The 22,874-nt window shown below is 50.8% G+C and overlaps 1 protein-coding gene across 7 annotated transcripts in view; it reads left to right on the top strand.

Moving 5' to 3' along the window:
* Positions 1-22,874, top strand: part of MSRA (methionine sulfoxide reductase A) — a 378,069-nt gene that overhangs the window by 332,592 nt on the left and 22,603 nt on the right. The window contains exon 6 of one of the 7 annotated variants that reach the window (XM_029202642.1): positions 7,847-7,970. The exons of 5 other annotated variants lie outside the window; for them this stretch is intronic. In XM_029202642.1, the coding sequence (XP_029058475.1) occupies positions 7,847-7,939 (93 nt within the window). In that variant the 3' untranslated portion in view covers positions 7,940-7,970. Of the gene's footprint in view, positions 1-7,846; positions 8,251-22,874 lie in introns of those variants that run through there. One more of the 7 variants, XM_029202643.1, reaches the window with a different exon arrangement.

Below are 22,874 nucleotides of genomic sequence, written 5' to 3'. Positions count from 1 at the left end.
CAACCCCTGCTGGCAAAACACTTTTTCAAAGGAGGGTCCTGAATGTGGAGGTGCTGGGTGTGAGGGGGCCCTGAGTCTCCCAGGGCCAGCCAGATGGGACCTGCTTTGCACAGACCCCCGGCCCATCAGGACGAAGCTTCCTGGCGGTGCTGGCGCTCGTGGTCCAGGAGGGTCTCTGTGTGAACCTGGGCGGTGGCGGCCGGCTGGGAGTGCTGGCCCCGGCGCGAAGCTTACACCAGCAGTGCCTGCTCGGGGTGAAAGGCTCCAGGTGTCCGGGCCAGCAGACGTCTTTATCAGAGACTGAATGTTGGCCGAGGGGCTCTGCTCGCTCTTGTGGAGCACAGGGCATCACAGGAGAGGAAGAGCTGGGGCCTGGGAGCCGGGAGCCCTGGGTTCTAGTCTCCACCCTGCCAGAAGCCGGCTGCGTGGCTTCTTCCCTCCGGCCCTTGGTTTCTTCACATATGGAAGCTGGCAGGGGGTCTCTGTGGTGCTCGCCCCCATGTTCTGGACTCTAGGGGACCACAGGGATGAGCAGGTATGGAAGAGCGACCACCCAGTGAGAGATTCCAGAAACTAGGGGGGCTGGTAGCTAACCCCCCTGTAATAGTCTCTCAGCCTCTGTGAGCCGGGAGGAGCTTTCCAATCAGCACGTACACCCCAGGGGCCTTGCTGAGTTGGTGACCCTGACCACGAACAGGATGGGGGTGACCGGGCTTATAGCATCCATCAGAACATAGACTGGCATCATCTCCTGGGCCAGCTGGAGCCTCGGCACACGGGCTCCTGACATCCTCCTCACCATCTCCAAGTTCATACTTCCATAGAGAACCACGCACTAGCTCAGTGGTTCTCAAAGTGTGGGCCCAGAGGCATCCACGTCATCTGGGAACTTGTTGAAAATGCGAATTCTCGGGCCCCACCCCAGACCCACTGACCGACTCAGAAACCCTGTGGGGGGGCGGGCAGCAATCTGTTTAACAAGCCCTGCTAGTGGTCCGAGGCAGGCTGAGGTCTGAGAACCGCTGCACCAGCACAACCCCGTAGTTTGAGAACCATAGTGTATCTCTCCCTCTTTTATGTAAAACTATTTTTAATTATGAAGACAAGACTCCAGCAATACTTTGAAAAATTACTGCAGCCCCACTGCCCCGTCATAGTCACTGTTTTCATCTTTCTGGGCTCCCTTCTGGTCTTTGTTCATCTGGACACATAGTTTTTACACAGACCGCATTGGATAGAGACTTCTTCCTGTAGTACTTCTTTCACTTAAACATTATTAGTGCGTTTTTCCCCATCGCTTCATCACCTTTATACTTGTCATTTTCAATGACTACAGAACACTTCCCTCCCATGACCGGCTTCACACGCTTGACCGCCCTGTCCCCAGACATTTGGCGACTTGCCACTTTGCACTATTGGAGAAGCCTCCTGCCTGTCCAGGGCGAGGTCAGCTTCTGGGATGTTCTGCGTGACCCCCGTCAGCCCAATGTCGACCTCCCTGTAAGTCCTCAACCTGAGGCTATCTGGAAAAGATTGCTTAGTGGAAAAAATAAACCAAAGAGACCCCCTAAATCTGCGGTGATGCATCATGACTGAAACAGGCCTGTCCGCTGAGTTTTGTTAACTGAGCATCTTCTCACTGCACTCACAGGTGGTGTCTGCAAAGGGGGGCACGGTGTGGGCATGGGGGCGGGAGCCTCCCCTGCCCCAGTGGGCTGGATGCCCGTGGCCTCACCCTGTGCCAGGCCTGCTGGCGGTCATTTCCTGAGCATCCTGGTCCCCAGCAGGAAGGCCCCTCCTTCTTTCTCGTGCTGCCTCCACCTCCCCCCCACCCTACACCTGTGTATCTCTCTCTCCTTCCTTCTCCCAGCCTGGCTCAGCCCGGGGATAGCCTGAGACTCACAACTTGACCAGCGCGGCCCCTAGTTTTGACAAGACCACTGACCATTCTTGGGTCATATAAATAACGCTGTATCTTTTGCAATGATTTTGTTGGGGTAAATCCTAGATCTGGGCTAAGGTTAATAGGGCGTCTCGTGTGTCATTGTCCCTTCCGTCAGTGGTGACATGCATTTATGCCCTGTCAGTGGCTCGACATTGCTCTTCATGACCTGGCAAACTAGGGTCTTCCTTATTTGGCTCTTGGGTCACAAACTCAACGCAGGTGGCTCAAAGGGGCACGCTGGTGACATGAATGTTGATTGGGCCGGACCATGGGAGAGAGAGGGGCTGTAATGAACTGAAAAGACACCCAGCCGAAATGCACTCATGTGCAGTGGGGAGAAAAAAGGAAAGATAAATGACAGAGGGTACACATGGTTCTTCCCTTCAGCGTCACTGCCTCACGCACCCCGCACATTCCAGCCACACCCAAATGGGCTGCGCTCGCTCTGCCTGCTTGGGGTTTGGTTTGGCCTTGTGGCCTTTTCACAAGCTGTTTCCCTGCCTAGACTGTCTCTTCCCCTTTATTCGTGGATGACTCCTACTCTTGATTTAAGACCCAGCCCGCATGGTCTCCTCCTACAGGAAGCTTTCCCAGGTCAACTGCCATGGGTTAGGAGGAGGCTTGACCTCTGGGTGGGCAGCTGGAGAGGGCACTCCCTGCACTCTGCATGGGGGGACTGCTACAGGGTGCTAGGCTTTAATTCCCTTTGAGAGCATTGCTACAATTCAGTTTTGAAATTTCTTTCTTTAATAATATCCCAAGGGAGCTATGAAGGATGTGATGCTGTGGCCGCCTTTCCTGTGCAGTTTTCCTGGTTAGCCCATAACTGGTGAAATGCCCTGGTTTCTTATTCCAGAATAAGAAAATGCACTCACAATTAGCTTACATTCCTTTCCTTTTCTAGACTAAGAATTATTTTTTTTTTATCTCTGTGTCTCCAGAAGCCAGTAAGCTGGCACACAATAGGTACTTAGTAATTTTTTTTGGATGGATGGATGAATGGATGGATGGATGGGTAGATGAATGGATGGGTAGATGGATGGATGGGTGGATGGATGGATGGATGGGTAGATGAATGGATGGGTGGGTGGATGGATGGATGGATGGGTAGATGAATGGATGGGTGGATGGATGGATGGATGGAAGGATGGATGGGTAAATGGGTGGATGGATGGGTGGATGGGTAGATGTATGTATGTATGTGTGGATGGGTGGATGGGTAGATGTATGGATGGGTGGATGGGTGAATGTTCTATATCTGGATGCCCCATGGCCCCTGGAGGCACGCTTGGGCAGTGTCTCCCCCAGTGTGTCTCCCCCAAGCCTCTCCCTCACTCATCCTCCCCACCTCTGTCCTCCTTCCCTTCCACTTTGTACTCGCCTCTGCTCATCATTTTAGCTTTACCTTGATTTCATTGTTTTCTCCCGCCTGCCTTTTCTCTCTTATCCACCCCCTTCCTAACATAAATCAGTCCCTTCCCTACCTTCTCTAGCTGTTTCATCCTGACTAAATAGCCAGGAGGTTTTTTGTTTAGGGCTCATCCCCGGGGCCTCAGGAAGGAAGTGGTCTGAGGATCAGAGTCCCTGGAACATTTCAGAAGAAGAGCTGGGAGGAAGGGGGCAGTGAGGCTTAGATCCTGGCGCTGGGTCTGTCATACTGGCCCCTCCCCAAGGAGTTTCCACCACCTTTCACGTTAGCATCGGGCCTCTCCAGAGGCCTGGCTGGTGGGGTGGCAACACACATGTGCCCAACCCCTGTGGTGGAGGCTGTAGGTTTCGGCCCTCTCTCTGCAGTTGCTGGATTAAACCACCAAGGGGCGCACTTGCCCCACCCATCCTGTGATGGTAGGGGTGCTAGATTCTCTCCCATCCACAGTGTCGAAGCAGAGGCAGGGCAGACCCTAAGGGAGCTGATGAGACTCTTGCTTTTCCTTAGAGATCTAGGAACTGTGGCAGGGACCCTTGATGTCAGGGCCATCCCTGGGGGCTGGAAAAATCACCCTGGGTTGGTCTGCTCCCTGCCCCGCCTCAGGCACTGTCACTGTTGTGACCCTAGGGGACCAGAGGTACACCAAGGGCCAACTTGCGGGGGACAAATCACGAATGGGCACCTGGAGAGGTCGAATGTGACTGGAGAATGGTAATGTGAAGCCATTTTGTGCTGTGTGGTGTGGGGTCCTCCTGCCCACTCTACAGGTGAGGAAACTGAGGCCCAGAGGGGTTAGGTGGCCTGCAGTGCCCGCTGGACTGGGGCAAGGACTGTCGTGTGTTACTTGGTTGTGGGTCTTTAGTTTTGCCTCAGCAGGTGGGGCCACCTCCTTGTCCTCCTCCAGCTGCTTCTCCAGGTCGTCGAGCACTGACAGCAGCTCAGGAGCCTTTGGCCTTGGAGACAGCCCTGCCCACAGGTATCCCCTCCCCCTACCACTGTGGTTCTCGCGCTGCAGTCTTTAGGATGCGAGTCCAGGGCCAGAACCTCGTTAATCGTTCTCCCCTGACCCGCACTGGTTTTGAGGAGATGCCTGTCACCAGAGTCTCCCTTGAACTGCTTTTCGTGCCGAGACATGGGTAGCAGCTGGCGGACAGGCTCAGCTTGCCCTGGGAGGGAGGCGCACCTTGAGTGCCCTATTTGCAAAATGACCAGCGGCTGTCATTCTACACCTGCCTCTCATTTGGAGACCTGATCTAAAGCTGTAAAGGTGGTGCCAGGAAAGGGCTTTGCCAAAGCATCTCATGAAAATCTGGCCAACAGGCCTTTGGGGTCCACTAGCTACAGCTTCATGTGGCAGATACCTCAGCTCTGTTTTCAGATTTGGCAAGTGGCAGAGGTCTTGACTAGGCTGAAGGTCATTCAAGGGCCAGAATGGCATTCCTGGACCCTTCCTTTAAGTGGATGTACCTGCCCAGTCATGGAGGGACAAGGCCGTGCTTGGAAGAGGCCCAGCTCTGCCTCCAACTAGCTGGTAGTGGGACTGGAATCACTCCGGCAGCCCCGGCCCGATGCTGTCCCATCCTGACCCACCATAGACCCCACTCTCCGCTCTGCCAGCACGCTCCCTTGTGGATATCAGCTTCCCACCGGTGTTTTCCTCCTTAGAGCTTCTGTCTTCTCCTGGGGTGCTGGGTGGAAGAAGAGAATTCCCGGACCTTCACTTCTTCTCCCTAGAGCTGGGGCAGCGTCCATGAAAGAAAACTAGTTCAGCCACCTGACCTTCGAGGTGGAATATTCGAGGCCTGGTGATTTGCTCAGGTCCGTGGGGCCGGTTGCTGGGAGAGTCAGGGCTGTCCAGGGAAGGGCACTGCCATCTGGAAAGCAAGAAGGCTGCGGGGGAAGGGAGGGGGGTTCAGGCTTCGGGAGGATTGCTGGTGTGAGCCTTCGGTCACGGGGAGCTCAGAATGGCAAGTGGGGTGATGGAGGTCCTGTGGCAGAAAGAGGCCCCAGTTCATCTCCACAGGTTCCACTTAAAAATAAAATTGAGGTCTATTAAGACAATTAAGAATTGTACATGTTGAAGCTGTATAATTTGATGATTTGATATACATATCCACTGTGAAACGACCACCACGTTTCATCTAATTAATCTCTCTCTTCAGATAGTTGCAACTTTTTTTTTAATGGGGACAAACCTTAAGATCTACCCTCTCAGCAACTTGGCTCAATTTTAAAGTGTAGTGGGGTGGGGGAATGTTTTGTGGTCTCTTCTTACTCAGGCGGCTTCTGGGCTCAACTGAAGCAATTTCAGTTTGGTTCTTGTGGCTTAAAAGGTCCCTGAAACACTTCAGTGAAATTATAGCTCCTTAATTTAGCTGCCTGTCAGTTATTTTTTTTTCCAGGTGGTTTAGGGTTGACAGTGAGTTTGACATTTGTAAAAATGTTTTGGAAAGCGTATCAGAGACCTTGAACTCAAAAAGAATATAAAGTACATTATTTGGAGAAGTGTGATTGGAATTATTCTTCTGGCCACTCCAAGTCCCGTCTCTCTTCTTTCAACAGTCTTTGCAGACAAAGCCCAGTGAAATTGTAGGCTACTTCTGAGGCCGGCTGCCTTTGTGAGTTTCCTTCTGGCTCCGTCACCCTCATTTTAGTGACTTCTGCTTCGTTTGCGCACAGCTAAGGAGAAAGCACTTCTTTTTAGTTGGTCAGAGCGTTGTAGGATGTTAGAGGTGGAAAGAACTTTAGGGACCTTCTTCACCTGCTCACCCCCACTTTTCTCCCAAGGGCTTGGAGGGCATGGGATGTGACCAAGTTCACGTGACGGATGCCTGCTGAGCTGAGATTCACCCCCAGATCAATGACTCTGGGCCACCCTTGCTCCATGAAGCTACACACTAAAATGCTAACCGTGACATTTACCTGCCATTTTTAGGACAGTTTATGTGCCCAGGGCTTGTATCTTAAATCAGAATATGCCTGGCATATTGGGCTGTGTCACCCTGGGGAACTGTGTGACTACACCTTCCATGCCCTTATGGGTGAAGAGAAGTAGTAGAACCTGCCTGGAACTTGGAGACCCTCCCTCTACCCCAACCTGCTTGCTCTGACCCCTTCCAGGCAGTTCAGAAACATTGCCAGGCACCCACCCTGCCAGTGCTTGGAATCCAAAGAATGAAAATTCAGAACTCCTCCCCTCCAAATAATGACAGTATAATGTGGGAATCATCACAGTGCCGGTCAGCGTGGAGCCTCTCCAGACAGTCCCGGCAGAATTGCCCTCTTCGTCTAGGTGGGAAGGCAGAGGGTTTTCAGGCCAGAGGTTCTCAACTCTGGCCACTCATTGGGGTCACCTGTGGAGTTTAAAAAAGTCCTCCTGCCCACCCCTCAACCCCATTTTGATGATTAACCCCAATCTGAGGTAGAGCCCAGGCATGAGAAGTTGCGTTTTTTTTTTTTTTAGAAGCTTCCAGATGTTTCCAGATGCAGCCAGGACTGAGAACTGCTAGGTAAAAGGACTCACATTTGAGTCTTATTTGGGAACTATTAAAAATTCAAGTGAAGGGCTTCCCTGGTGGGTCAGTGGTTAAGAATCTGCCTGCCGATGCAGGGGACACGGGTTCGAGCCCTGGTCCAGGAAGATCCCACGTGCCACAGAGCAACTAAGCCCGTGTGCCACAACTACTGAGCCCGAGCTCTAGAGCCCGCGAGCCACAACTACAGCGCCCACACACCACAACTACTGAAGCCCGCATGCTTAGAGCCCGTGCACCACAACAAAGAGTAGCCCCTGCTCACCACAACTAGAGAAAGCCCCCGTACAGCAACGAAGACCCAGTGCAGCCAAAAATAAATAAATAAATAAATTTATTAAAAAATAAAAAATAAAGTGTGACTTGTTAAAGGCAATAAGGAAGACGTTATTCGAGGGGGGCTTCTACCATGGGCTTTGCCGTAGGGGAGAGCCGGGGCTTAACCCCCAGACACCAGGACGAGGGGGGAATTCCTGCCGTGGAGCAGGGTGGGGCTGAGGGGATGGAGATTACTGAGAGGACCTATCGAGGTAAAGCCACCTAACTGGATTCTTGCTGATGGCAGGCCGGGGTGATCAGACATCACCTGGGAGACCCCATCAGTTAGGGTTATCCGACGTGGAGGGCGAGGGTTCTGGTTAAACTGACGGAGCAGGACTCTTGCTACGACTGGACAATATGGAGACCAGCACAAAGGCCCTGAGGTCAGGCCCTGGTTGAGAGAGTTCAGAGGAGCCTGAATGGAGTTTGGTCAAGGAGAGAACCTGTCGCAATGGTGGGCGGCACGTTGCCGTGGAGGGTGTGCCTGGGGGTGGGCAGAGCGAGGGGTGGGAGACGTGACAGGACGGGCTGGACCTTTATGACTGGGGGGGGGGGGGGCGGGGGGCAGGGGGGTGAGGCGATCAAGTCTGTGATTCTAAAGGATTATTCTCTTGTCAGGAGGTTAGGGGCTGCATTCAGTGTGTGGCGGCTGAGGTCCTCACTGGACAATCCAGGAGGTCATCTCCAGGAGGCACTGAAATAAAGATCTGAAGCGGGGCGTGCTGGCGGAGGAGATACAAAGGTAGGAGTTGTTAGCGTGTCAAGACTGGTTAAATGGTTTCTGCAGCCAAGGGAGTGAATTGTGAATTTTCTCACCCACCCTGGGGGAGGTGTCCTATAAAATCAGGTCAGGGGCTGAACAGCAGCCGTTGTGGAGACAGCAAAAAAAAGAGACGCTTGCAAAGGGGACTGAGAGTAAATAGTGATAGAGGAGAACAATGGAGTATCTTGGAAGCCAGGAGAGGAAGAGGGGCTTTGAGACGATGCCCCTCCCTTTGTTGTAACCCATTCCTTAACGGCCCCGTCCGCGGGAATTTCAGGGAGGGTGGGAGGGACACACTGTCACATATCAACTCCTCTTAAAATTTCAGAGCAAAGGCATCATGCAAGTGTACATGTCTGTATCGTTTCCTACTTATTAAAAGTAATGATAAACTAATGGATATTGAGTTTCCTTTAATTTTCATATGTTCCATGAGATAAGTATTATCATCTCCAGTTTACAGATGGAGAAGTCAGAACTCAGAGAGGTGAAATAACTCCCCAAAGTGGAAGAGACCGTCTCGGTCTGTCTGACTGCAGACTCTCCCGCTGTCTCATGTGATTTTTGCACCAGTTACTTTTCTCTGATTAGACTTCAGGAAGATGTTGAAGGCGGCTAAGGAACTGGGGCAGGGAGGGTCATGGTGATGAAACACGTATACCTAAAGCAGGAAAGGAAAAGACTCCTGTAGGCTAATGTTCATTCTGTTTCCCTTGTCCACAACCAGACACTTTTGCCTGAAGTTCAAGGCCATTCCCTAGTAGCCCCCATGCGCATACTAACAGCCTGGGTGTCCCACTCTCCCACGCCTGCTCCCGTGCTCTGCTCACCTTGTCCTTCCCGCCACAAGCCCAGCTCATCTGCCACCTCGGCTGTGTCCCCTGCTTAGATCCAGTCCCTCTCGCTTCTGTATTCCCGAGATTCCCAGCTGGGCCACTTTCAGAATTTCCCAGAGTCTGTGTGACTTGGGGATACTCTATGCCCATGTTGGGTGTCATGCCCAGTTGGGGTCTTGCTGTGAGGAAACGAAGGGGAGGGGGCATGTCCAGGTTGAGTGGAGGGGGTCCTTGCGTGGTCATGTGTTGGCAGCCTGTCGTCTCCTTGTGCAAAAGCGGGGGCCTGGCAGCTATCTGGTTAACGGGTCCATCAAGGATAGATGAGCAGCGGACTAGTCTGGTGAGCTGTCAGCTCTGATCAGGCTCACCCGTTAGGGCTCCTTGCCCTTTGGGTCTCTCAGCCCAGCTCCTGCTCTTTCTCCCGCCCACCCCCGGAGGCCGTCGGCATCCTGGTGGGCACTGGTGACGTGACAAAGGACAAAATGAAAACGTCCAGTTAAACCACATCCTTATATGTCTGATCATTGTCACACGATGCTTTGGGAAACTTTTAGATATTTATCAAGGCAAAGTAATAATTACAACAATAAAATACCACCTTCCATTTGTTTAGAGAATTATGGCTGTCGTATTGTTTTTGTACATTTTATCTTACTTGAGTCTCCCAAGAGGTGTGGACACACATTAACTCCATTTTAAAGTTGATAAAATGAAGGATATAAAATTACGTTTTAAAAACAACACGAGATGCTGTTTTGAAAGGTAAATTCTACCCATTCCTAAATGGAGCTCGTGTTCTGGGGCTTCAGAAAACAAAAACAGAGGGAAGTAGTTCTGGAACGTACTTATCAATATTCTGACTTCATAGGAGTCAACTTTTATAAAAATATTAACCTAATTTTGCATTGACTTTTATTTTCCCCTTCAACCTTTAATCAACCCAGCCTGACCCAGTTAGATAAGGACTTTATTCATCATTGTTGTGACAGCAGGAAACCCAGGTTCCAGTCCTGCCGTGACATGGAGGAGGCTTCATGCTCTTAGCAACTTCAGTTCCAATTTCTTCATCTGAAAATGGGCTTCATTCTTTAGATTGGCCCTGTCTGGGGCAAGGCACTAGACCGTCTATGAGGTGTCTTGTACACTGCCTGGAACCCAGCAGACAGTTGTAGGTATCTGTGGCATTCTGAGTGATTAAACCAAGATCACATCTTTAATGAAAACTCTATTAAAATATTTTTCATCACTCACTGATAATTCTCTGCGCATTTTACTAGTAGCAAATCCAATGAATGTGTCAAAGAGGATTTGCTAGAGGTCACGTAAGGCCAGCAGTGACGTGACAGAGATGAGGATGCTGAGGCCAGAAGAGGCAGGTGATTCCCAGAGTCACACCTCCTGCCGTCTGACCCCTGATGAGCCAGGCTCAGAAGCCCGTTCTCCTTCCACCCACCACACCTAACGCGTCTGTCGCCCGCTGTCCCAGCCTGCCCTGCCCTTGAGTCCAAGCAGAGTAATTCGTGGCCTCATTTGTCTGTGGCTTCACGTGTCCCACGTAAAAGGAAGTGGTGGAGCAGTGAGTGGGCAGACGGTGACAGCTTTGAAATGCTGCGTTCCACTTCCTAGGGACTTGGGTCACTGGCCTGGTTTTGCCACAGGGCTGGTCATGCAGTGAACATTTCCTGATCTATAGAAACCTCTGAAACATTTCTCTACATTTCTAAAAGTTGGTGTTTTAGACTCAGTTTTCAGACTTTCGTATTTAAAAGAACTCACTGCATGAACGCAGAGTGCTCAGTAAACAAGGTGAATCACAGCCTCCCCTCCTGGCTGTGCAGTGGTAAGGAGGCAAGGAGGCCAGGATGGTCCTTCTGTGTGATGATAACAGTTGCCCGAGGCCGTCACAGTGAAGGAGGGGTCATGAGGCTGGCCAGAGCTGGGTGGAAGGATGTCTGTCTCCTTCCCTTGTAAATTTCATCAGGCTGACGCCAGGGCTTCCTTCCACGATGAATGATGCTTATACCTCCTGAATCTGTCTGAACTGTGAGCGTGAAGGGATCGTAGAGGCTGACTCCTTCTGTTTACAGCCCGGGAAGCGGCCGGCCAGAGAGGGATGGAGGCTGCCCTGAGGCCACACGGCTGGTCAGAGCCAGAGCCGGGCACTGAGTCCAGTGTCCCTCCCTCTGGACCCTCCCACCTCCAACCTGCTCTCGGTCCTGAGCCCCACATCCCACTCTCATCTCCCGCTTCCTCCCTCTCTCTGGGTCTGGCCATGATGCTCTTTTTGTTATCAGTAAATGTGCTCAGTAGCCAAGTGTACACTGTAATTAAAAATTAATCTGGTGGCTAAGCGTGTCACTGTGAATACACATCAGCCTTTAATCGGCAGTGTGGCCAGCAGCCCTGACTGTACCCCTCGGCCTCAGCTTTTCATCTGTGATGTAAGGAGGGTCAAATCAGCTGACCTCAGGGGAGCATTCCCATGCTGAAGAAACGTTGTGCAGTTTCTGAGCAGAGTTATACAACGAGAACGGAACCGACCTCAGCTGCCCGTAGCTACTCCTGAGTCCCGGGAGAAGGGATGGGGGGACAGTGCAGAGCCCCACCATTGTGTCTGTCCAGGGTATGATGAGGCATCAGAGTCCCTTCTGCTTTTAGAGTGGATGCGACACCAGCTTGACGTGTGTGTCCTTGCCACTGGGCGCATTTTTACACCATTTTTCCAACTAACTTGCCATAATGGAGTTTTCAGACTTGAATCCAAAGTTATTACAGCAAATCCTGGTCTGTACCTAAGAGATGTTTCTTGGCTTTTGGTGACAGTGGGCCTTGTGGTCTAGGCAGAAGGTCTAGGCACAATCATTCCGTGCCTGGCACACGTCACCATGATACATGATGGACTCCTGGGTGCTGTGTGAACAGTGCTATGACAAGACATAGAATGCATAGTTATATATGCACAGAGAGTATATGGAAATACTCTGCTTGTTTGATTACGGCACGGGAATGATAAAAACTCGGGACCAGCTAGCATGCAGCTGTCCTGTATGGTTGATGACCTGCATCAGGCAGCATGAATCCCTAGCTGTCTGGTTAGCCTGTGGTTAGCAAGCATGTGCAGCGACACACTGACAGGTGGGCGTGCCGGTATTGAACCGAGACAGTTTGGAGACTGGCCCCTGGGCATCATGTGTCCCTTTCTACTTGGTCACTATGTGGGCTTCAGGCATTTACATGTATCAGGCTGGCACGAAGATGCCCCAGGGGCAGTCATGTGGTCTTCGGGCAGCGTGATGGATGCATAGCCACACAGCAGGCCCCCGGGTCTGGTGTAGCGTAAGCTTTCTGCCATCAGTGGTAAAGTCAACGGCAGATGGGAGAGACCCTAAGACCACATGCCCAGTGTTAGTGGTTGAGTTTCTAGGGAGCTGATATGAACTATTAGCTAGATGGCATCTGTGTCTTGTGTATTTATAATATTTAAATATTTTACCAGTCTCTTCATCTTTCTTGTTACAATGAGTTTTTCCTCATTGACCTTTCCAAAACCAAAAGAGACCATTCAATGTTTTTATTGTAGAGAAACCAAAGTTAACGCTGTGTATCTGTATTTTGGGCGGCCAGAACCCTGTGGTCCCCAAAGATAATAGTTTGCATTTTCAGAGAAGCTATCCCAAAGTATCGGACCCATTACCAACACAGGGGTGTTCAACAGTAAATACAGCTCACCACTCTACCTATCCTATCCCTTCTTTACCCAGGCCAAAAAGGGGGATTAACTACAAAAATTTGCTTATCACAGTAGGATTCACAAAATGGTTATGTAAGTTTTCTCATTTGAATAGCACATTTTTAGTTCTTAAATCCCTTTTATAAATATCATCTCATCTCTTCTCTGAGCAGCCTTGTTAACAGGGCAGAACTCTCACATCCATGTTACGGATGGAAAACCAAGGCTTAGAAGGGCTGTGGGACTTACCCAAAGTCACAGCTCTGGGAGACAGAGCTGATTCCACGGTCACCTCATTTTCCACCCCTCCCACTGCTCTCAGTAATCAACTAGGACCTCGTCCTTTCAAATGGTATCCGTTACCTTCTAAATAATGTGGACTGAGGTACAAATGTGAGTTGGCTCATCCAATATCTATCTAGTATTGGAGCGGTTATTTGTCAGAATTGGATCCAGAGTCCCTTTCAATATTGTCCATGCTTATTGACTGTAAATCAACGATCTGCAATTACAGACTCAATTCAATTCATACACAGACTGAGTGGCTACCACGTTTGAGACACTGCCTGTAGGCCTGGGATGGGTGGGAGGGCGGTGGGACTAATAAAAATGATTTCAGCTCAGTCTCTGCCATCCAGCTGCCTTACATTCAAGTGGCAGAAACTAACACACACACACACAGCCACCTAGAACAGTGTGATCAGTGTGATATCAAGGGTAAGCTCAGGATGCTCTAGGAACACACCTAAGGGAGCATTGAATTCGAACCCAGGGAACTAGGAAGGCCCTCCAGAGGAAGCATGCTCCAGAGGAATGTGCCTGGAAAGATGAGTAGGATTTTAACCAGGTGTGGAAGCGTGTGTGTGTGCGTGTGTGTGTGTGTGTGTGCGTGTGCGTGCACGCACGCATGCATGCATGCACCTGCAAACGTATTTGCAAAGGGCTGATGGGTAAGGGAGGAGGAGTAACCTAAACAGGTGTGATTCTGGGAAATCAGCGTGTCCACGGGGGCAGAACCGCGGGATGTACGTAGAATGGGGGTGGGGAGTGGAGCGATTGAAATTGTAAAGTTTGGTTGAGGCCGAAATGTGGAGGAAACATTTAGCCATATTTTTGAGCAGAGGGATGACATGGCCAAGGATGTGTTTTAGGAAGAGCACTCTGACAGTGGTGAGGTGAAGAGGCCAGGGGAGGCAGATGCTGTGGGGCTGAGGCCAGTGTGAAGGCTCTTGCAGGTCTGGGCAGAGCACCTACGAGCATCTCAGCCGGGGGCGAGAACGGTCATTGCCGCCACTCCTCTATTTGTAATGAAATGTTGAGAATGTCTGCATGTCCGCTGACCCTGGGTCCACCCTGCCTACCAAAATAACCTTTCGGCAGAGGACAATTTGAGTCCCTCCCTGATCCAGTGAAAAAGCATTTGCCTACTTTTGAGAGTGTTCCTCAGCCTCTTTTTGCCTTGTATCCCCCCAAATGCCAAAGACTTGAGGTTGTAGATGCCCGATCTTCTGTGGGTCTCAGAGGCATATAATCTGTAGTAAAACTGTAAAGTGGTGCTCCCAAGCACACCGGCCCCATCCCCACAAAAGCTGGAATCAGAAGTTGCATTTCACCAAGATTCCTGTTTCTGTCCATCTTCATGGGCCCTCCAGGTGGGGTCCAGCTCACGTGGGCTACGCCTTGTCCACTATGGATTATGGTTTCTGTTGGAATAGCCTACTTGTACTGCCGCTCACTCCCCACCCCCTTCCCACAGTCCCTTGGCTGCACCTTTCATCTCCCAGGCTGGGTGTCCCCCTCCGGGGCCAGATCCTCCGCCTTCTTTTCCTGCAGGGTGTTGGTTTTTCCGCTCGCTAACTGGGACCTTGGTCCCAACCACTGGTTGAATTACAGGGACAAGCAGGAGATGGTGTTGTTATTGAGGGTCCCATCCTTGGTACAAGTACTGGGCCTCGCCGGGGAGATGACACGCTCAGCCGGGGCCGCTGTCTTTCAGACCCATCTGTCCTTCACCTGGGAAGTCCTCTCCCCTCCCCACCACTTTTCTCTCTACACATAGAGTGGCAAGGGCTCTGAAAGAGGATGCAGTGCTTCAGTGGGAGAAGATGCCACTTTGCAATAACTTCTCACACTCCTTTATTTGGAGCTTCAGTGCGATAAGAGGCTTTATCACTAAAGGAAAATACTATTTGGAGGAAAAGCAGATAAGCGTTCTAGCGAAACTGGGATTAGTTTTTGGAAGTTTATGCATTGAGTACTCACATTGTGATCCCCTGAAAGAGCGACCTGGCTGTTAAACCTTTGGGGAATGACTGTTGGTCATTTCAGATTCCCTAGAGTGAAGGACTTCAGGTGTGGGGTGAAGCTAATTTGGGGATTATAACTTTCTAGATGGTGGTGTGTCTCTGACTGTTGAGTGACCTTGTCTCTTTACCAAAGAAACTGCCATCAGAAGGGTTCCATGACCAGTACCCCCAGGTAGAACCTCGAGGTTGTTCAGTGAATGGCATTGCCCAAGCCTAGAGAATTGCGGATCCAGAGTGTGGCCCTGAAACTGAGGTTCCAACCCCTATGCTGCCAGCATGCCCTGTTTAGTGGGGTCGCCATTGCTTGAGGAGTTGTGTGGTAGTTTTCTTCATAGCACCACTTCCATCCTAGCGTCATGGCAGCAGTGATGACTGGCTTGGTAACTTTGAGCAGTCTCCCCATCGAAGTAGCCCAACGGAGTTGAGACCTCTTGAGCAAAGCCTTCTCTGACCCTCCCAGCCCAAGTTATTCAGCTGGATATCGTGCTTTGAGGAGAGACCTTGTGTTCTGATGCCCCAGTCGGCATCTAAACAGTGAATGCCTAGAACATCCGCCGTGTGCCAGCTTCTATGCTTTTATACCAAGAAATTGGTATAAGGGCTGCTGTCCATCCCCAGATGGCTTGGAGACTATGTCCTGTTCATCCATGGAGTCAAATTTGTGGTTTTACTTTACCAGCCATGTAGGACTCTGTGCTGTGCGTGTGTGGTGTGTGTGTTCCTCCTTTGTCTCCTGGCTTGACCTTCCCTTAGAATGTCTATTTTCCCTGGTCCTGTTTTATTTTTGTAAGCCACCTCTAATGCTTGGGGAATAAAGTGGAGGTACAAACAAACAAATGGACACATATTTAGAAGCTACTCACCTTTGAATCCTACGCCTCCAAGGTGCTAACATTGACCCTGGTACTTTGTGAGAGTTTAACAAACGTTGCTTGGATTGAGCTCGTTTGAAATAAAAGCAACCAGAGGACAAACCTGTTGACCTGCAGAGAGTCCATGGGACTGGGTGGGGGGTGCGAGGAGAGGTGAGAACAGCCCAGGTGGGCAGCGCACGGGGTTGAGTGCCGTGGAGCGCGTGCGCCATGTCCCCAGAGGACAGGGTCCCATCTTTGGCGTGTCTTCATCAAGGTGGTAGCTAAGGCAGGACCTGGCACATAATCGGTAACCTCTGCGTTTGAATTGGAGACTGTCTGCCAGTGAAAATTATTTTTTCTTCTACCAACTTCATGTTCTCTTGCTTTGGATTTCTGTTATTCCATATTGAATACGAAGATGTTTCTGGAGTACTGGATATCTGGGTGGAATATAAATGCAAAAGCTTTCTTTGAAGGACATTGTTTTTTCATAGTCTTTAGGACTTTTTAATCCTGTTGTCTAAATTATCACAACTGAAAAAAGCAGAAGCAAAGAAGCGAGCCCATTATAACAACTTGGTGAAAAGCAGAAGTGGGCAGAGACCCTCTGTTCTCTCTCATGTTGATGTGGAAAGCCTTGAACCTGGGCTGTAGCATCAACATTACAAAAGATAGTGTGGATTCAGCACAAAGTAAAGAAGATTGGCTCTTACTCTGTGGCTTTAATCAGAGAAAATCAACAAATGTGTAATTTTGTGTAAAAATCCACTTTGGAGTCTATTAAAATTTAGGCGTCCCCTGTCCAGTTGCCTGTCCACAGTGATAATTTTCATCAACTCCTAACTGGTCTCCACTGACCTTCCCAGCTTTAAGAAACAGGTTCCTTTCACTCCATCCAGGGATCCCTCTTATAAAATTTCTGGCAATGGTAAGCCAGTCAGCCTCTATTTACACAGTTCTAGGGCAACTCATTGCACCGTCTGAGACCTCTGGATGAGGGGTTTTTTTCTTTGTAACGACGTGGCTACATTCTGCCTTTATGGGATCCCACCTGCCGGTCCTGGTCTTGGGTTTAGAGCAGGACAGAGCTGGTCTTCTCCCCTTTTCCAAAAGAGAACTTCCTTTGAGGCCAACCGTGAAGTTCCCCTGGAGCCTCCTTGTTGGGAGCTGAGCACCCTTTTCTCCTTTAAAGTCCCTCAGAAAGTCCTTGGCCACCGGGGTTGCTTTGGCCCCGAGAAGCTCTGACTTGTCACTGCGAAGCTAAGAGCCAGGTACCCAGGCCCGGACGGGGTGTTCTGCTGGGATGGCGCTGTTGCCTCTGCATCCTTGCAGGGAGATGCTGCCTGCTGCCAGCAAGTCCTCCGCCAGCTGTTTAGCCAAAAATAAGTTCTCAGCTGCTGAGGGCTGATCTTTCCACTCCCCTTCTTCTCGGAAGCTGAGAGTCCAGCGGTCTGCCAGCTGGAACTGGGAGATTGGGGATGTTTTTTTTCAATTCAGCTGAAAGGAAAAGCAGGATGAGGTTTTTCCTTTCTTTTTTAACCTTATTATGTCAAAGGAGTTGTTTTTAAGGGGAAAAAAATACCACCATTGCTTCTGAATTTGCTTTTAAAATAGCACTCAAAATGGTAGGGCTGCATGGAGCCTCTCCCCGTTCCCTGGGAGAAGCCCCTGTCGAGAGAGTCGGATGTGGCTTCCGCTGGAGTGGAGGGCCGGCTCTGAGAGAAAGCCTGAGGACTGAGTTCAGCTCAGCAGATCTGCTGCCAGCCTTGGGAGTGATGAACTGCCTATTTGCACAGAGGCCGTGAGCAGCTGCCCAAACGGTGGAATTTTCCAAGGGCTGCAAAACTTTAAAGTGGGCACTTGAAGTCATTCCTTTATTTAGCAAATAAGTATTAGCATCTGCTGGGTGCCAGATCCTGTGCTGGGGCTGCAGATGGGAATAGAAGACAGCCCCTGTCCTCACGTCTCTCACTGTCTAGGGAAGAAACCTGCAAGAGAACAACCGAGTGTGGCATTACTGTGACAAGTGGTCTCCAGGTGTCCCCGTAGTGTTGCAATAGACTCCACTTTGGAGTCTATTAAAATTTAGGTAAATCTTTGTGGAGGTGGGGCTGGTGGTGTGGAGGTTATGTAGATTATTACCGTCGTTGTGGTAGCTAATAAACCACAGAGGGTGTGCAACACGTATGAATGAACAATGTGAAGTTCTGCTTCCGATGGTCTTGGGGGATGATCCAGAACTTGTCACAAAGGAGGTGATATTTGAGCTGCTTTGGAACAATAAGGCGGACAGTGGGAGCAAAGACCCTCCTGACAGGAGGAGAGTAACGTGCAAAGGCCTGAGGATTAAAACTGGATATTTAGGGAGCAAGAGCAATTCCGGTGTATCTGAGGCAGTGCGTGCATGCATGTGCATGTGTGTGTGTGCATGCGTGCGTGCGTGTGTGTGTGTACGGTGGAGGTGTGATAGACTGCCCTCCTTCCTAGAGGGGGCATCTTTGAGGAACTCTAAGCAGCACAGACCACGTCAGACTGGCACATTCCATGTTCGCTCTGGAGGGAGTGTTGGGGGCTGGGCTGGCTGGGTGGGCCTTGGGGCTGGAGGTGGGTGATGGGTGAAAACTGACGAGAGAGCCTGGATTAAGGCAGTGGTGGAGAGAATGGAAGAGAGGAGATAAATTTAAGAAACAAGCCGGAGGTAAGATTAGGAGGACTTCATGACCTATCCAGTCTGTGTGGGGAGTCGTGGTTATAAACGATGCGTGAATGAGGGCTGGAGCGTTAAGGTTCCCCCTTGTGTGGCTGGCATTGGAACTGAGAAAGGGAAAACAGGAGTGGGAACAGATGTGGGAGAACAGAGAGAACTGTTATCCGTGCTGACTGTGAATACTGCACCTGCTTTTGGGGGCTGTGGCCCGGAGGCAGTAATGACCTGGTTGGAAGATGCAGGGGATGAGCGGTCGTCAGCCTTTCAGGGCAGCCACGATACTGACGTGGCGGCAAAAACGAAAGGGTAAGGGACAGTATTGAAAAGGAAGGCTGGACCCTCGCATATATGGTCAATTGATTTTTGGCAAGAGTGTCAAGACCATTCAATGGGGAAAGGACAGTCTTTTCAACAAATGGTGCTGGGAAAACTGGATATCCAGTTTTGTGACTGAATGTAAGGGTAAAAGAATGAAGTTCCCTTACACTGCATATAAAAATTTGCTCCAAATGAATCAAAGACCTAACATTCAGAGCTAAAACTATAAAACTCTTAGAAGAAAACAGAGAGGAAAATCTTCATTGGATTTTCAGTGGATTTAGTGCAGATCTGCATTGGATTTGGCAGTGATTTCTTGGACGTCACGACAAAAGCACAGGCAACAAAAGAAAAATAAATTGGACTTCATCAAGATTTAAAACTTTTGTGCATCAAAAGACACAATCAAGAAAGTGAAAAGACAACCTACAGAATGGAAAAGAATATCTGCAAATTATATATCTGATAAGGGATTAATATCCAGAATATATTAAAAAAAAAAACTTCTAGGACTCAACAGCAACAAAACAACTCAATTAAAAATGGGCAAAGGACTTGAATATACATTTCTCCAGAGAAGATATCCAAATGGCCAATAAGCATATGAAAAGATGCTCAAATCATTAGTCATTAGTGAAATGCACATACCACAATGAGATGCCACTTCACACCCATTAGGATGGCTATTGTCAAAAAATCAGAAAACAGCAGGTATTGGCAAGGATGTGGAGAAACTGGAACCCTCTCGCATTGCTGGTAGAAATGTAAAATGGTGCAGCCACTGGGGAAGACAGTTTGGTGGTTCCTCAAAAAGTTAAATGTAGAATAACCATGTGATCTAACAATTCCACTCCTAGATATATGCCCAAAAGAATGAAAGTAGGGACTCAAACAGATATTTGTACACACATTTTCATAGCAGCGTCATTCACATAACCAAAAAGTGGAAACAACCCAAGTTTCCCTCAACAGATAAATAGATAAACAAAATGTGGTATATACATACAATGGAATATTATTGAGCCTTAAAAAGTAATGAAATGCGAATACATGCTACCACATAGATGAACCTTGAAAATATGCTGAGTGAAATAAGCTAGACATTATGTTAAGTGAAGTAATCCAGTGCGTGATTCCACTTATATGAGCCAGAATAGGCAAATTCATGGGGACAGAAAGTGGGTAGAGGTTACCAGGGTCTGGGAAAGGGGGAAATGGGGAGTTATTGTTTAAAGGGTACAGAGTTCCTGTTTGGGAAGACGGAAAGGTTATGGAAATGGCTAGTGGTGATTGTTATACAATAATGTGAATGTTCTTAATGTATTGAACACTTACAAATGCTTAATATGGTGAATATTATGTATATTTTACCATTTAAAAAAAGAAAGTAAGGCAGGACAGGCCCTGAACTTGGGAAGCTCTTTGCTTCGGTTCCCGGAGTCTCCCATCTGAGTGCATTTGGCTGAGGGTTGCTGCCCACTCCCTGCACCATTCTCACCTCCCGGCGCTGTGCTGTGGGTTCACGCCCCGCCATGCCTGGGCATTGGGCTGAGAGAGAGCTGCTTCCAAACTGGGGGAAGCTCCAGTGAGGTGACCTCTCCTGGAGGGTCCTGGCTCCCACTGCAGCTCCTGCCTGGTAGGGGAGACAGCCCTGCCAGGCACCTCGCACCGAGGGCAGCACCAGCGGGGTTCACTCTCTACAGTTACTGGCTGCTTTCTTCCTCTGCTCACAGCTTCCGAGCACCCACAGTTTTCCCCGGAGAGGAGAGCCCTGAGTCGGTCATCATTCTAAAGCAGCGAACCCTCAGGACCCCGCGTGCACTGTCCCACACCCATGATGCTCCCTGGCAGCAGCTGGAAGCGCAGGCACTCAGATCATCCTTCCCGAAGCCGGCTCCTCGCTCGTGGGGAGGGTGGGAGAGGGACAGAGGGGTGGTGAAGCAGACCACCCGCAGAAACACAGTCCCCACAGAGGCGGGAAGAGCCCCTTTCACAGAGGCTTTAGTTGTGGGTCACCAAGCTCTTTTAAAAAGGATAGCAGAGTGTTACTTTGTGGTGGTATTTGTAGTTACTTTGCTTTGCGACACAGAGTCAGTAGGGAATTTTCCAGACTTGAGGTTTAAACCCAGCGTTGTATTTTCCCTGCACTGCATGGCCCCGATGCTGGGGGAGAGCTTGTGCCCTCCTCCCATTTGGGAGACGTTGTTTCTGGGAATCAGAGAGACCACCATGCCTACCATGTCCTTGGCCCCTGAACCCATGGCCCAAGCGTGGACCTCCAAGTTACAGAGTAGTTTCAAGTACTGTTTCCAAAAACCACAAGAGAAAACAGCTTCTGAGCAACCAAAAGAAAAGTCACCAAGTCCCTGCAGTCAAGCCAGAGCCCTCTACCCCGCAGGGCTCTGGTGTTAGACCTCCACACATATGAAGCCAGAGATTCTCGTTTACCAGCCCTTGCAAGTTAGAAGCCACCCATTCAGATGTCTCGGGACTGCTTTGAGGAAGGCCCTCCGAAGGCACCAGTGAAGCTTTTGGAAGTTTGGCAGCCTGAGCAGAAAGAAACAGCAGCCAGCAGACCAGGGGAAGCCGATGTGAAAATTGCAGAAGGAAGCTGCCTCGCTCTTTGACATCCTGGGAGAAGAATGACGTTGACCAGCCAATAAGAAGTCCCCCTGTGCCGTGTGAGGAGGTGGGACGATGCCTTACACGATTCAGCAGGCTAACCGTGCAGCAGCTGCAGGTAACCAGCATCTAATAAATGACAGACACTTTAGAGACACGGTGGGCAGGGGAATACATAACTCACTTTGGAGAACTTGTTTACAAAAAGTGATAATGTTAAAGGTTTTAATTTCACCTTACTGAAGTCAACTTTGTTTACCTGGAAGAAGATGCTTCAGAGGACCCGACCCCAGACCACGTCATCCTCTCGTGCTCGTTCCAACTTTCGGCTCACCTGCGACCCCTTGATGCAGAGGGGACGTCTCGCTGCCCGCGGGACCAGGAAAGCGGAGCGTCACTACTCTTTCTCCACAGACAGCGAGGCAGGGACCCTGGCGTGGGAGTCTCGGGCTCACAGCTCCAGGGGAGAATTGCCCCGGAAGTTTTCCTGAATGCCTTTCTCCTCAGCCCCTGTGACCAGCGACGATCACGCCCGGGGCCGGGAGGGAAGGGCATCGCTGTTCCTCCTGTCCTGCCCGCGAGGAAGCGATGAGCAGCGCGGGACTTCATGGCACACCCTCCCCAACTGGCATGGGCTTCAGAGCGAACAGTTGGCATTTCTGCGGGGACAGGCGGCGTGCTCCCTGGAACAGGCCATCGGGGTGGGGCTGCCCCTCCCTCACCTACGGGCTGCCCCCAGCAGCTGTTCCCGACAGGTGCTCGGGCTCTCCGCGGCAGATGGGGACCAAAACGGACCTGTTGGCACGGCTTACTGCACGCCGCCCTCTCACCACACGCTGATGTGTGTACAAAAACGCCTGAGCGCGCGGCTTTGTTCTAGAGGGCCCAGCTTGGGGTTCAGGTGACGTCAGAGGACTCATTCCCGAGGACACTCTTGGTCCCCGGGCCCCCCCCCTTCAGTCGGAGACCCCTCAGAGTTTGGCCAGCACGCGGGATGTGGCCTGTGCCCGCCCCCAGGCTCTGCCTCCTCCCTCCCGCGTGTGGCAGCCCCGTGTCTCCTCACTGGGGTGTTTGCCCAGGTTTCTGCCTGCTTCCCCAGGGCGCCCGGCGAGGCTTTGGGCTCAGCCTGGATGAGGCCCACGAAGGCCAAGCTGCGGTGGCCATGGCACAGGACTCCAGAGCAGGGGCTGTGCCCCAGTGCTGGGGACGGGACCAGGCAGCTCAACCTCAGGAGGGAGCCGGAGGGGTGAGCAGTGGGCGCTTCCAAGGGCCCCTTGGCGTCTGAGCGAGAGCCCCCCTCTGACAGACCCGCCCCCGGCCCCGGCCCACGCCCCCCGAGGAGCAGGGCCTCACCAGGGCCGTCACCAGTATCGCTGCCCACAGCCTCCAGGAGCCCCCCTGCCCCGTGTTTGGGCTGCTCTTTCCAAATAGCTAACCAGCCAAGGCAACCAGATGAGGGTGACATCTGGCTTGAGACTGTTGCCAAGTCACTACTGTTCCATCCCTGACA

The sequence above is a fragment of the Monodon monoceros genome, unplaced genomic scaffold (assembly GCF_005190385.1).
Source record: "Monodon monoceros isolate NGI ecotype Baffin Bay Population unplaced genomic scaffold, NGI_Narwhal_1 Super_Scaffold_5, whole genome shotgun sequence".
Lineage (NCBI taxonomy): Eukaryota > Metazoa > Chordata > Mammalia > Artiodactyla > Monodontidae > Monodon > Monodon monoceros.
Note: the sequence above shows the minus strand (reverse complement) of the source record. Positions and strands in the feature narration are given on the sequence as shown.